Consider the following 14,000-nt stretch of genomic DNA (forward strand, 5'->3'; position numbering starts at 1 on the left):
GACTTGTACAAGTTGCGACCTGGTCAAGATGGAGACTTATACACATTGAAACCAGGTGAGGATGCAGATTTAGTCTCAGTTGAGACTAGGTCAAGATGAAGACTTATACCAGTTGAAACCAGGTCAAAATTAAGATTTGTATCAGTTGAGACCAGGTCAAGACCAAGACTTGTACCAGTTGAGACTTTGTCAAAAACAAGACATGTACCAGTTGAAACCAGTTTAAGAGCAAGACTTGTAGAAATTGAAACCAGGTCAAGATTAAGATTATAATCAGTTGAGACTAGGTCAAGATAAAGACTTATACCAGTTGAAACCAGGTCAAGACCAAGACTTGTACCAGTTGAGACTTGGTCAAAAACAAGACATGTACCAGTTGAAACCAGTTTAAGAGCAAGACTTGTACAAGTTGCGACCTGGTCAAGATAAGAGACTTATACACATTGAATCCAGGTGAGGATGCAGATTTTGTCTTAGTTGAGACTAGGTCAAGATTAAGATTTATACTAGTTGAAACCAGGTCAAAATTAAGATTTGTATCAGTTGAGACCAGGTCAAGACCAAGACTTGTACCAGTTGCGACCTGGTCAAGATAGAGACTTATACACATTGAAACCAGGTGAATATGTAGATTTTGTCTTAGTTGAGACTAAGTCACGATTAAGACTTATACCAGTTGAAACCAGGTCAAAATTAAGATTTGTATCAGTTGAGACCAGGTCAAGGTAAAGACTTACACCTGTTCAAACTTAGGTTAAATTCTAAAACTTGTATCGGTTGAAACTAGGTCAATAAAGGCTTGTAACGGTTGAAATCCAGTCAAGATAAAGACTGATACCAGTTGAAACCAGGTCAAGATTAAAATTTGTGTCCGTTGAAACAAGGTCAAGATCTAGACTTGTACCAGTTGAGACTAGGTCGAGAATAAGACTTGTATCAGTTCAGACTAGGTCAAGATAAAGACTTATACAAGTTGAAACCAGGTCAAGATGAAGACTTGTAGAAATTGAAACCAGGTCAAGATTAAGATTATAATCAGTTGAGACTAGGTCAAGATAAAGACTTATACTAGTTGAAACCAGGGAGACATTGAAACCAGGTGAAGATGCAGATGTAGTCTTAGTTGAGACTTGATCAAGATTAAGACTTATACCAGTTGAAACCAGGTCAAAATTAAGATTTGTATCAGTTGAGACCAGGTCAAGACCAAGGCTTGTACCAGTTGAGACTTAGTCAAAAACAAGACATGTACCAGTTGAAACCAGTTTAAGAGCAAGACTTGTAGAAATTGAAACCAGGTCAAGATTAAGATTATAATCAATTGAGACTAGGTCAAGATAAAGACTTATGCCAGTTGAAACCAGGTCAAGACCAAGACTTGTACCAGTTGAGACTTGGTCAAAAACAAGACTTATACCAGTTGAAACCAGATCAATACCAAGACTTGTACCAGTTGAGACTTGGTCAAAAACAAGACATGTACCATTTGAAACCAGTTTAAGAGCCAGACTTGTACCAGTTGCAACCTGGTCAAGATAAGAGACTTAAACACATTGAAACCAGGTAAATATAGAGATTTTGTCTTAGTGGAGACTAAATCAAGATTAAGACTTATACCAGTTGAAACCAGGTCAAAATTAAGATTTGTATCAGTTGAGACCAGGTCAAGACCAAGACTTGTACCAGTTGAGACTTGGTCAAAAACAAGACATGTACCAGTTGAAACCAGTTTAAGAGCAAGACTTGTACCAGTTGCGACCTGGTCAAGATAGAGACGTATACACATTGAAACCAGGTGAAAATGCAGATTTTGTCTTAGTTAAGACTAGGTCAAGATTAAGACTTATACCAGTTGAAACCAGGTCAAAATTAAGATTTGTATCAGTTGAGACCAGGTCAAGACCAAGACTTGTACAATTTGAGACTAGGTCAAGAATAAGACTTGTATCAGTTCAGACTAGGTCAAGATAAAGACTTATACAAGTTGAAACCAGGTGAAGATGCAGATTTAGTCTTAGTTGAGACTTGATCAAGATTAAGACTAATACCAGTTGAAACCAGGTCAAAATTAAGATTTGTATCAGTTGAGACCAGGTCAAGACCAAGGCTTGTACCAGTTGAGACTTAGTCAAAAACAAGACATGTACCAGTTGAAACCAGTTTAAGAGCAAGACTTGTAGAAATTGAAACCAGGTCAAGATTAAGATTATAATCAATTGAGATTAGGTCAAGATAAAGACTTATGCCATTTGAAACCAGGTCAAGACCAAGACTTGTACCAGTTGAGACTTGGTCAAAAACAAGACTTATACCAGTTGAAACCAGATCAATACCAAGACTTGTACCAGTTGAGACTTGGTCGAAAACAAGACATGTACCATTTGAAACCAGTTTAAGAGCCAGACTTGTACCAGTTGCAACCTGGTCAAGATAAGAGACTTAAACACATTGAAACCAGGTAAATATAGAGATGTTGTCTTAGTGGAGACTAAATCAAGATTAAGACTTATACCAGTTGAAACCAGGTCAAAATTAAGATTTGTATCAGTAGAGACCAGGTCAAGACCAAGACTTGTACCAGTTGAGACTTGGTCAAAAACAAGACATGTACCAGTAGAAACCAGTTTAAGAGCAAGACTTGTACCAGTTGCGACCTGGTCAAGATAGAGACGTATACACATTGAAACCAGGTGAAAATGCAGATTTTGTCTTAGTTAAGACTAGGTCAAGATTAAGACTTATACCAGTTGAAACCAGGTCAAAATTAAGATTTGTATCAGTTGAGACCAGGTCAAGGTAAAGACTTACACCTGTTCAAACCTAGGTCAAAATTTAAAACGTGTATCGGTTGAAACTAGGTCAATCAAGGCTTGTATCGGTTGAAATCCGGTCAAGATAAAGACTGATACCAGTTGAAACCAGGTCAAGATTAAAAGTTGTATCCGTTGAAACCAGATCAAGACCAAGATTTGCACCATTTGAGACTAGGTCAAGAATAAGACTTGTATCAGTTCAGACTAGGTCAAGATAAAGACTTATACAAGTTGAAACCAGGTAAAGATAAAGACTTGTAGAAGTTGAAACCAGGTCAAGATTAAGATTTTAATCAGTTGAGACTAGGTCAAGATAAAGACTTATACCAGTTGAAACCAGGTCAAGACCAAGACTTGTACCAGTTGAGACTTGGTCAAAAACAAGACATGTACCAGTTGAAACCAGTTTAAGAGCAAGACTTGTACCAGTTGCGACCTGGTCAAGATAAGAGACTTAAACACATTGAAACCAGGTGAAGATGTAGATTTTGTCTTAGTTGAGACTAGGTCAAGATTAAGACTTATACTAGTTGAAACCAGGTCAAAATTAAGATTTGTATCAGTTGAGACCAGGTCAAGGTAAAGACTTACACCTGTTCAAACCTAGGTCAAAATTTAAGACGTGTATCGGTTGAAACTAGGTCAATCAAGGCTTGTATCGGTTGAAATCCCGTCAAGATTAAGACTGATACCAGTTGAAACCAGGTCAAGATTAAGACTTGTATCCGCTGAAACCAGGTCAAGACCAAGACTTGCACCATTTGAGACTAGGTCAAGAATAAGACTTGTATCAGTTCAGACTAGGTCAAGATAAAGACTTATACAAGTTGAAACCAGGTCAAGATAAATACTTGTAGGAGTTGAAACCAGGTCAAGATAAAGACTTATACCAGTTGAAACCAGGTCAAGACCAAGACTTGTACCAGTTGAGACTTGGTCAAAAGCAATACATGTACCAGTTGAAACCGGTTTAAGAGCAAGACTTGTACCAGTTGCGACCTGGTCAAGATAAGAGACAAACACATTGAAACCAGGTGAAGATGCAGATTTTGTCTTAGTTGAGACTAGGTCAAGATTAAGATTTATACCAGTTGAAACCAAGTCAAAATTAAGATTTGTATCAGTTGAGACCAGGTCAAGGTAAAGACTTACACCTGTTCAAACCTAGGTCAAATTATAAGACTTGTATCGGTTGAAACTAGGTAACAATAAAGACATATACCTATTCAAACCAGTTCAAAATCAAGACCTGTATTGGCTGAGACCAGGTCAAGACGAGGATCGTCCAAAGGGAAAGACAAGGCGCGGGAAGAACTGCGGGACAAGGGAGATCAGACAAGGGTACTCGGAAGACAGGAAAGCGATCAAGCACACGGGAGGGAAGCCAGACATGGTATGCTTACTACGAACCGAAGATTAAGTTCCGGCCAGGATCGTTTGGTCCACTGGCCTTTTACACAGCTCGCCCTCATTAGACCCAGGTGTGCATATTGCTGATTACCCACAGGGGCATGTCCCGGCCCCGGCGCGCTGCCAACAGAGGTGCGGGCAGAGCCAGCTGCCGGAGAAAACCGGGTTCGAGCCCGCGCCGTGCCATGTTGGCTATGATCAATAGTATTTTTGTTGTCGTTTACACTCCTTGTTGAGACTTAATAAAACATGGTGTTGAAATGAATTGGAACAAAGTGAATAAGGACTATTGAGGTTTAGCCAACAATCAAACATGTTGGAATTGTCAAGTGTAACCTCGGAAACTTTAGGGTTTTAAAAGAAATAAACAAGGCTTTTGTTTGCATACCGGACATGGATTTAGAACACTGGGAACAACTCGGTTTGTTTTTGTTCCCATTACGGTTCTACTACATATTTATAATAGTGTGCATTTGCAAACGCGCTGTATATATCATGAGTGTATCTTAGTACGGAGAGGGCTGCGTGAGAAAAGAGAGTGGAAGTGTGACGACTGACTGGCAGTGGGAAAGCGCCATAAAGTAAGCAAGCACAAGAATGACTTATTGGACGTCTGGAAACCTCTCAAAAAACAGTCTCTGCAACACTTTTGCACAAGATGCATGAATGGACATATCCTTAATGGATGCATGGAGTCATTAATAGGTGGATTCATGGGTAGCTCCATAAACAAATATACCGCACATAGAGCAGATCTCGGCAAATTAAGGACCAGTTTCCAGTGAGGGTTGGACTCCGCCGAGGCTGTCCTTTGTCACCGATTCTGTTTATAACTTTTATGGACAGAATTTTTAGGCGCAGTCAAGGCGTTGAGGGGTTCCGGTTTGCTGGCCGCAGGATTAGATCTCTGCTTTTTGCAGGTGATGTGGTCCTGATGGTTTTATCTGGCCGGGATCTTCAGCTCTCACTGGATCGGTTCTCAGCAGAGTGTGAAGCGACTGGGATGGACCTCCGAGTCCATGGTTGTCGCCTGGAAAAGGGTGGAGTGCCAGGAGGAGACCCTGCCCCAAGTGGAGGAGTTCAAGTACCTCGGAGTCTTGTTCACGAGTGAGGGACGAATGGATCGTGATCGGTGCGGCGTATTCAGTAATGCGGATGCTGTAGTGATCCGTTGTAATGAAGAAGTCGCTGAACCGGAAGGCAAAGCTCTCAATTTACCGGTTGATCTACGTTCCCATCCTCACCTATGGTCATGAGCTTTGGGTTATGACCAAAAGGACAAGCGGCCGAAATGAGTTTTGTCCACATGGAGAGGAGCCAGATGAGGTGGTTCGGACAGGATGTCACCAGAAAGAAAAGGGTGGAGTGCCATCTCTTCGGGTTGGGGATGAGACCCTGCCCCAAGTGGAGGATTTCAAGTACCTCGGAGTCTTGTTCACGAGTGAGGGACGAATGGATCGTGATTGGTGCGGCGTATTCAGTAATGCAGACGTTGTACCGATCACGGGTACACGCGGCCGAAATGACTTTCCTCCGCCGTGTGTCGGGGCTCTCCCTTAGAGATAGGGTGAGAAGCTCTGCCATCCGGGAGGAACTCAAAGTAAAGCCGCTGCTCCTTCACATCGAGAGGAGCCAGATGAGGTGGTTCGGGCATCTGGTCAGGATGCCACCCGAACGCCTCCCTAGGGAGGTGTTTAGGGCACGTCCAACCGGTAAGAGGCCACGGGGAAGACCCAGGACTCGTTGGGAAGACTATGTCTCCCGGCTGGCCTGGGAACGCCTCGGGATCCCCCCGGAACAGCTGGACGAAGTGGCTGGGGAGAGGGAAGTCCAGGTTTCCCTGCTTAGGCTGCTGCCTCCGCGACCCAACCTCGGATAAGGATAGGTCTTTATTGTCATTGCACAAGTACAACGAAACTTTGTCTTCAGCACAAACCGGTTCAAGATTAGACGAACAAAGAGTGTGCAGGGTTACAGAACAAGAACGCTGATGGGTCGCCATAAGGCGACCCGTAAAAGAGGGGAAAAAAGGTAAACGCTGGGGAAGGATGAGTAAAAAAATACAATCTAGACTGGGCTCCTAAGGGGGCCCAGTCTGGAGTGGGCAAAAAACCTCCTATCTCAGTTGCATTCGGGCAGAAGGCGGTGTACACCCTGGACAAGTCGCCACCTCATCACACGGCCAACAGATAGACAGACAACATTCACACTCACATTCACACACTTTGTATTTATTATATATATTAATAAATATATATATTTTAACAAACAATATTAAGAATATAAATTAAACAAGAGGATGGAGTATGAATAGTCCAAAAGGGGTGTGTGCCTGTGTGACTACGTGTGCAATTAATTGTTGTGATGTATTGGGCGAGAGGAAGGACAAAGCAGAAGAAGGTCCGTGAGACAAGCGGTAGGTCCGTGAGGCTGAGAGGGACGTCAAGAGGTCCGTGTGCAAAGCGGGGATCGAGGGGGAGGGGACGGGGGACGGTCCATTGTCCAAAGGGGAAGACGAGGCGCACAGCTCGATAATGGAAGACAGGGGAAGAACTGTGGGACATGGGAGATCAGACAAGGGTACTCAGAAGACAGGAAAGCGATCGAGCACACAGGAGGGAAGCCAGACAGGCAAGAGGAGGGACAAAGCAGAAGAAGGTCCGTGAGACAAGCGGTAGGTCCGTGAGGCTGAGAGAGACGTCAAGAGGTCCGTGTGCAAAGCGGGCGTCGAGGATCGAGGGGGGTGGGGGGGGAGACAGTCCAAGGTCCAAAGGGGAAGACGAGGCGCACAGCTCGATAATGGAAGACATGGGAAGAACTGTTGGACATGGGAGATTAGACAAGGGTACTCAGAAGACAGGAAAGCGATCAAGCACACGGGAGGGAAGCTAGACAGGCGAGAGGAGGGACAAAGCAGAAGAAGGTCCGTGAGACAAGCGGTAGGTCCGTGAGGCTGAGAGAGACGTCAAGAGGTCCATGTGCAAAGTGGGGGTCGAGGATCGAGAGGGGTGGGGGCAGTCCAAGGTCCAAAGGGGAAGACGAGGCGCACAGCTCGATAATGGAAGACACGGGAAGAACTGTGGGACATGGGAGATCAGACAAGGGTACTCAGAAGACAGGAAAGCGATCGAGCACACAGGAGGGAAGCCAGACAGGCGAGAGGAGGGACAAAGCAGAAGAAGGTCCGTGAGACAAGCGGTAGGTCCGTGAGGCTGAGAGAGACGTCAAGAGGTCCATGTGCAAAGTGGGGGTCGAGGATCGAGAGGGGTGGGGGCAGTCCAAGGTCCAAAGGGGAAGACGAGGCGCACAGCTCGATAATGGAAGACATGGGAAGAACTGTGGGACAAGGGTGATCAGACAAGGGTACTCAGAAGACAGGAGAGCGATCAAGATCCTCGGGTCCACTGGCCTTTATACAGCTCTCCCTCATCAGGACCAGGTGTGCAGATTGCTGATCACCCACAGGGTCAAGTCTTGGCGCGCTGCCAACGAAGGTGCTGGCCCTCAAGTCAAAATAATTCCCCGGGCCTGACATAGAAGCATCGTTCCTCCTGTGAAATCTTTGGCAGAACAAAGCTTATTTCACCTCTGCTTGCTGTCCTTTGCTATTATTTTGCAGTAATTGAGTGTTATTGATTTTCCTTCCGAGCGTGTTGGGAGTAAATGGAGGAGGTATTCCATCACGGCGAATCCACAGCTGTACTAAAAGGCCAAATGAAGACGAATTCCAGCGAAGGGAACGCAGTAAAAATCGCATTGAGGGAAATCATTTATTGCCGTATTTACACGTAGTATTATAGTGTTGATATATGTACGTTTACACATGCTATTATATTGTTGATATATAAACGTTGATATAAGTGCAATCTTGGTCTTTTACTGTACTGAATACATCAACTCTTGTGAGAAACTGAAAAAGCGGAATAGCGCATGGACTGGACTGTCACTAAAAGGTGCAAAAAAAAATTGCTAAAAATATGTGTTCATAAGAAATCATACAAATATATGATGATAATAATCAACTCATTCATCTTGTTAATTTGCTGCCCAAAGGGGTTGCCACAAAATTCATGAATTTTTTAAATTAATTTAACTAAATTGTACTGTAAGTACAAACCCTGTTTCCAAATGAAATTGTGTTAGATGTAAATATAAACGGAATACAATGATTTGCAAATGTGCCATGATTGGCTATAAAAACAGCTTCCATGAAATGCTAAGTAATTCACAAACAAGGATGGGGCGAGGGTCACCAATTTGTAAGCAAATTGTCGAACAGTTTTAGAACAACATTTCTCAACGAGCTATTGCAAGGAATTTAGGGATTTTACCATCTACGGTCCGTAAAATCATCAAAAGGTTCAGAGAATCTGGAGAAATCACTGCACGTAAGCGATAATATTACGGACCTTTGATCCCTCAGGCGGTACTGCATCAAAAACCGACATAACTGTGAGGATATCACCACATGGGCTCAGGAACACTTCATAAAACCACTATCAGTAACTACAGTTGGTCGCTACATCTGTAAGTGCAAGTTAAAACTCAACTATGCAAAGCGGAAGCCATTTGTCAACAACACACAGGAACGCCGCCGGCTTCTCTGGGCCCGAGATCATCTAATATGGACTGATGCAAAGTGGAAAAGTGTTCTGTCGTCTGACGAGTCCACATTTCAAATTATATTTGGAAACTGTGGACGTGGTGTCCTCCGGAACAAAGAAGAAAATAACCATCCGGATTGTTATAGGCGCAAAGTTCAAAAGCCAGCATCTGTGATGGTATGGGGGTGCATTAGTGCCCAAGGCATGGGTAACTTACACAATGTGAAGGCCCCATTAATGCTGAAAGGTACATACAGGTTTTGGAGCAACATATGCTGTTATCCAAGCAACGTTATCATGGACGCCCCTGCTTATTTCAGCAAAACAATGCCAAGCCACGTGTTACAGCAGCGTGGCTTTGTAGTAAAAGAGTGCGGGTACTCTTCTGGCCAGCCTGCAGTCCAGACATGTCTCTCATCAAAAATGTCTGCGCATTATGAAGCGTAAAACAAGAACCCGGACTGTTGAAGAACTTAAGCTGTAAATCAAGCAAGAATGGTAAAGAATTCCACTTTCAAAGCTTCAACAATTAGTTTCCTCAGTTCCCAAATGTTTATTGAGTGTTGTTAAAAGAAAAGGTGATTTAACACAGTGGTGAACATGCCCTTTCCCAACTACTTTGGCACGTGTTGCAGCCATGAAATTCTAAGTTAATTATTATTTGCAAAAAAAAAAATGTTTATGAGTTTTTTAACATCAAATATGTTGTCTTTGTAGCATATTCAACTGAATATGGGTTGAAAATTGTTTGCAAATCATTGTATTTTGTTTGTATTCACATCTAACACAATTTCCCAACTCCTATGGAAACGGGGTTTGTAGTTTGACATGTACTTCGGTATCAGGGAGGTGTAGCGGATTTTATAAACCAGGCTCAGTGCAAGTTGTTTTACTCTGTCCTCCACTCTGAGCCAGCCCACTTTGGAGAAGTGGGTAGGAGTGAGGTGTGATCTGGGGTGGAGGTCTAAAAGTAACCGGACTAGCTTGTTTTGGGATGTTTGGAGTCTAGATTTGAGGGTTTTGGAGGTGCTGGGGTACCAGGAGGTGCAAGCGTAATCGGAAAAGGGTTGAATGAGAGTTCCCGCTAGAATCTTCAAGGTGCTTTTGTTGACCAGAGAGGAGATTATGTAGAGGAATCTCGTTCTTTGGTTGACCTTTTTGATTACCTTGGTTGCCATTTTATCACAGGAAAGATTAGCCTCTAGAATGGAACCTAGGATTAGAGGGATCCTTTTAAGATTATGAAGACCCAACAAAGAAATGGTTAAGTCACTGCTGACGTGTTTTTTCTATCTGCTTTTTGTTCAGGAGTGGTGGTCATCGCCTTTGTGGTCTGCTGGCTGCCCTATCACGCCCGCCGCCTCATGTTCTGCTACGTGACCGACTGGTCCGAGTGAGTGACGGCTTCTCTCGTCGCCGTCTTTCGTGCACAAACAAAACGCTGACGTTACGGGGTGGCTCACGATGAGAGGATCCAGCCTCCTGATGGGATTTTTCTTAACATACATTGCATAAGATGTGTATCTAAAATTGTAGAAACATCTATAAAGAGTAAGGCAGGGCAAAAATAATAATCACAATTTTTTTTCGTTTATTTTTATATATTTATTGTACCTCCCAAACGACAAAAAATATAATTTAAAAGAACAACCAGTTAGGGTTTAGTAACAAATAATCAACAGGTGAAATAATAATACAAGTAACAATAAAATAAATTATGCGCAATACACCCCCCGCCACTCCAAAAGGGAAAAATGGTAGAAAATAGATGGATGAAAAAAAAAATTCAAGTTTTCCTGTTACATTTTTTTCAATTCCTATACACTTGCTTTTTGTGTCATATATAAAATGCAATACCATGCAAATACCATGAATTCCTTAACGTGGGGCAGCACGGCGGAGGAGGGGTTAGTAATCTGCCTCACAATACAAAGGTCCTGGGTACGCTCTCCCTGATCACCTGAGGGTACCACAGACTGTGAATGCTTTTTAAAAAAGCCTTTTTTTTTGGATATACGCATACTAGTTCTAGCTATTAGGCTGTTCTAGTTTTTATTTTTAGAAATATATATATATATATATATATATATACAGGGGTTAGTACATGTGCCTCACAATACGAAGGTCCTGAGAAGTCCTGAGTTCAATCCCGGGCTCGGGATCTCTCCCGGGACTGCGTGGGTTCCCTCCGGGTACTCCGGCTTCCTCCCACTTCCAAAGACATGCACCTGGGGATAGGTTGATTGGCAACACTAAATTGGCCCTAGTGTGTGAATGTGAGTGTGAATGTTGTCTATTTATCTGTGTTGGCCCTGTGATGAGGTGGCGACTTGTCCACCCAATTATAGCTGGGATAGGCTCCAGTGACCCCCCGCGATCCCGAAAGGGACAAGCGGTATAGAAAATGGATGGATGGATCAAACATCCTTACATTTCTCGATGCAATATAATTTTGACCAGTAATTTTAATCAGTTTGTAAAAAATCCTCAGTAAATTTACCAAAAATTTCACTGTGAGGAGGTGTGGCCGGCGGACCTGCAGGGAGGCGGGGAATGCCGGTGCCGACGGACCTGGATCGCCCGCTTGGGCGCAATTCTATAATCACCTGTCAGTGTGTAAAAGATCAGAGGCAGAGAAGTTGGCCCCGCCTCGTTCCCCGCCTTGCTGCAGGTCCGCCGGTCACGCCTCCTCACAGTCACCATGGAGATATTTTTTTAGCTAATTGGGGATCCAGCTTCCGCAGCTCGTGGGTCGATGACGATGGCTTCTGTTTTGCGTGACAAGCCGTTTTACTGCTGTGTTACAAACAATTAAGGTACATAAATAAACATTCACAAATTATTTCGTACGAGTATAAACTGTATTTGCAGCCTGTAGTTTGGTGCAGCTACCGTATTTTTCGGACTATAAGGCGCACTACCCTTTCATTTTCTCAAAAATCGACAGAGCGCCATATAACCCGGTGCGCCTTATGTATGGCATAATTTTGGCTGTGCTCACCGATCTCGAAGCAATTTTATTTGGTACATGGTGTAATGATAAGTGTGAACGGTACCGGTAGATGGCAGTCACACATAAGAGATACGTGCAGACTGCAATGTGATGGCAGTAAACATCACCAAAAGTTTAAATGTTCCATTGAGAATATAGAACATTACATCTGGCACTCAAAAATCTGTCAAAATGTTTTTAGTACGACTTCGGTAAGCTATGAAGTCGCACCGCTTGATGGATTGTCGGCGCATTAAACATACCAGTATTATTATGGTTATGCCTTATAATCCGGTGCGCCCTATGGTCTGTAAAAATACGGTATATATAAAGAGTAGGGTGGCGTGACCAGTCTTCCTCTTAGGGAATAAAACACACTGATCACTCCCAAGTTCTTTTGTAAAAAGGACCACCAAGACAGAATAGTACTTGGCCAAGTTTCACTAAAGCTTTCGGAGACCAGCCCTTACAACGCAACCATAGCATCGCCAAGAAAGAGGTCTCAAGTCAGACAAAAAGAGTCATCTTATGTAGAGCGAAAACAGCCCCTGCCGCAGCTGCTTCGTCAAAACACATGAGGAACTGACCAAAAAAGTTACTGTTTTGGCCAGTTCCTTATCAGTATAGACGAAGCAGCTGCGCCAGCCCTTAAGACAAAACAAAGAGTTGACAGCGGACATAAGATAAAAGTAAGGAGGTCACGATAAAAAAACACTACATGGGAAGATACTATCTGCTTTAAACATGACTATGGATTAAAATAGTACACTTAAAAATACGTATGAAGTAAGAATGTCTCCTGTTTCATTCTCAGCAACCTGTACGACTTCTACCACTACTTCTACATGCTCACCAACGTCCTGTTCTACGTCAGCTCCGCCATCAACCCTGTCCTCTACAACCTGGTGTCCGCCCCTTTCCGCCAGGTCTTCTTCTCCACGCTGCGCTACCTGTGCCTGCCCTGCGGCCGGCGCTCCCCCAGGCGCCGTCCCCGGCCCCTCACCCGACACTCCCTCAGCAACTCCAGCAACCACACCATCTCCACCAACGTCATCAAGGAGACGGCGTACTGACGGACGTACCTGTTCTTCATACGGGACGACCTGCCAAGTTACATTAGGTGTTTTATTTTGAAGGGCAGAGTGTCGGACTAATTTGCGATACTATTAAAAAACCGACCTACAGTGGGGCAAAAAAAGTATTTAGTCAGTCACCGATTGTGCAAGTTCTCCCACTTAAAATGATGACAGAGGTCTATAATTTTCATCATAGGTACACTTCAACTGTGAGAGATAGAATGTGAAAAAAAATCCAGGAATTCACATTGTAGGAATTTTAAAGAATTTATTTGTAAATTATGGTGGAAAAAAAGTATTTGGTCAACCATTCAAAGCTCTCACGATGCATTCATCTTTCCTTAACACGGATCAATCGTCCTGTCCCCTTAGCAGAAAAATAGCCCCAAAGCATGATGTTTCCACCGCCATGCTTCACAGTAGGTATGGTGTTCTTGGGATGCAACTCAGTATTCTTCTTCCTCCAAACACGACAAGTTGAGTTTATACCAAAATGGATACATGGATGATACAGCAGAGGATTGGGAGAATGTCATGTGGTCAGACGAAACCAAAATAGAACTTTTTGGTATAAACTCAACTCGTCGTGTTTGGAGAAAGAAGAATACTGAGTTGCATCCCAAGAACACCATACCTACTGTGAAGCATGGGGGTGGAAACATCATGCTTTGGGGCTGTTTTTCTGCTAAGGGGACGGGACGATTGATCCGTGTTAAGGAATGAATGAATGGGGCCATGTATCATGTCTAGCATTAAAAGATTACAGTTGGTACAAAATGCGGCTGCTAGACTTTTGACAAGAACAAGAAAGTTTGATCACATTACGCCTGTACTGGCTCACCTGCACTGGCTTCCTGTGCACTTAAGATGTGACTTTAAGGTTTTACTACTTACGTATAAAATACTACACGGTCTAGCTCCATCCTATCTTGCCGATTGTATTGTACCATATGTCCCGGCAAGAAATCTGCGTTCAAAGGACTCCGGCTTATTAGTGATTCCCAAAGCCCAAAAAAAGTCTGCGAGCTATAGAGCGTTTTCCATTCGGGCTCCAGTACTCTGGAATGCCCTCCCGGTAACAGTTCGAGATGCCACCTCAGTAGAA

The 14,000-nt window shown here is 43.4% G+C and overlaps 1 protein-coding gene across 1 annotated transcript in view; it reads left to right on the forward strand.

Annotated features, from left to right (window-relative positions):
* ntsr1 (neurotensin receptor 1 (high affinity)) overlaps window positions 1–13,036 on the forward strand; it is a 75,019-nt gene extending 61,983 nt beyond the window's left edge. Inside the window, exons 3-4 of the mRNA XM_061902225.1 lie at window positions 10,136–10,220; window positions 12,634–13,036. Of these exons, the coding sequence (XP_061758209.1) occupies window positions 10,136–10,220; window positions 12,634–12,892 (344 nt within the window). The 3' untranslated portion in view covers window positions 12,893–13,036. The remainder of the gene's footprint in view (window positions 1–10,135; window positions 10,221–12,633) is intronic.
* Window positions 13,037–14,000: the final 964 nt, after the last annotated feature.

Source organism: Nerophis ophidion, linkage group LG06, assembly GCF_033978795.1.
Source record: "Nerophis ophidion isolate RoL-2023_Sa linkage group LG06, RoL_Noph_v1.0, whole genome shotgun sequence".
In the NCBI taxonomy this organism is placed as follows: domain Eukaryota; kingdom Metazoa; phylum Chordata; class Actinopteri; order Syngnathiformes; family Syngnathidae; genus Nerophis; species Nerophis ophidion.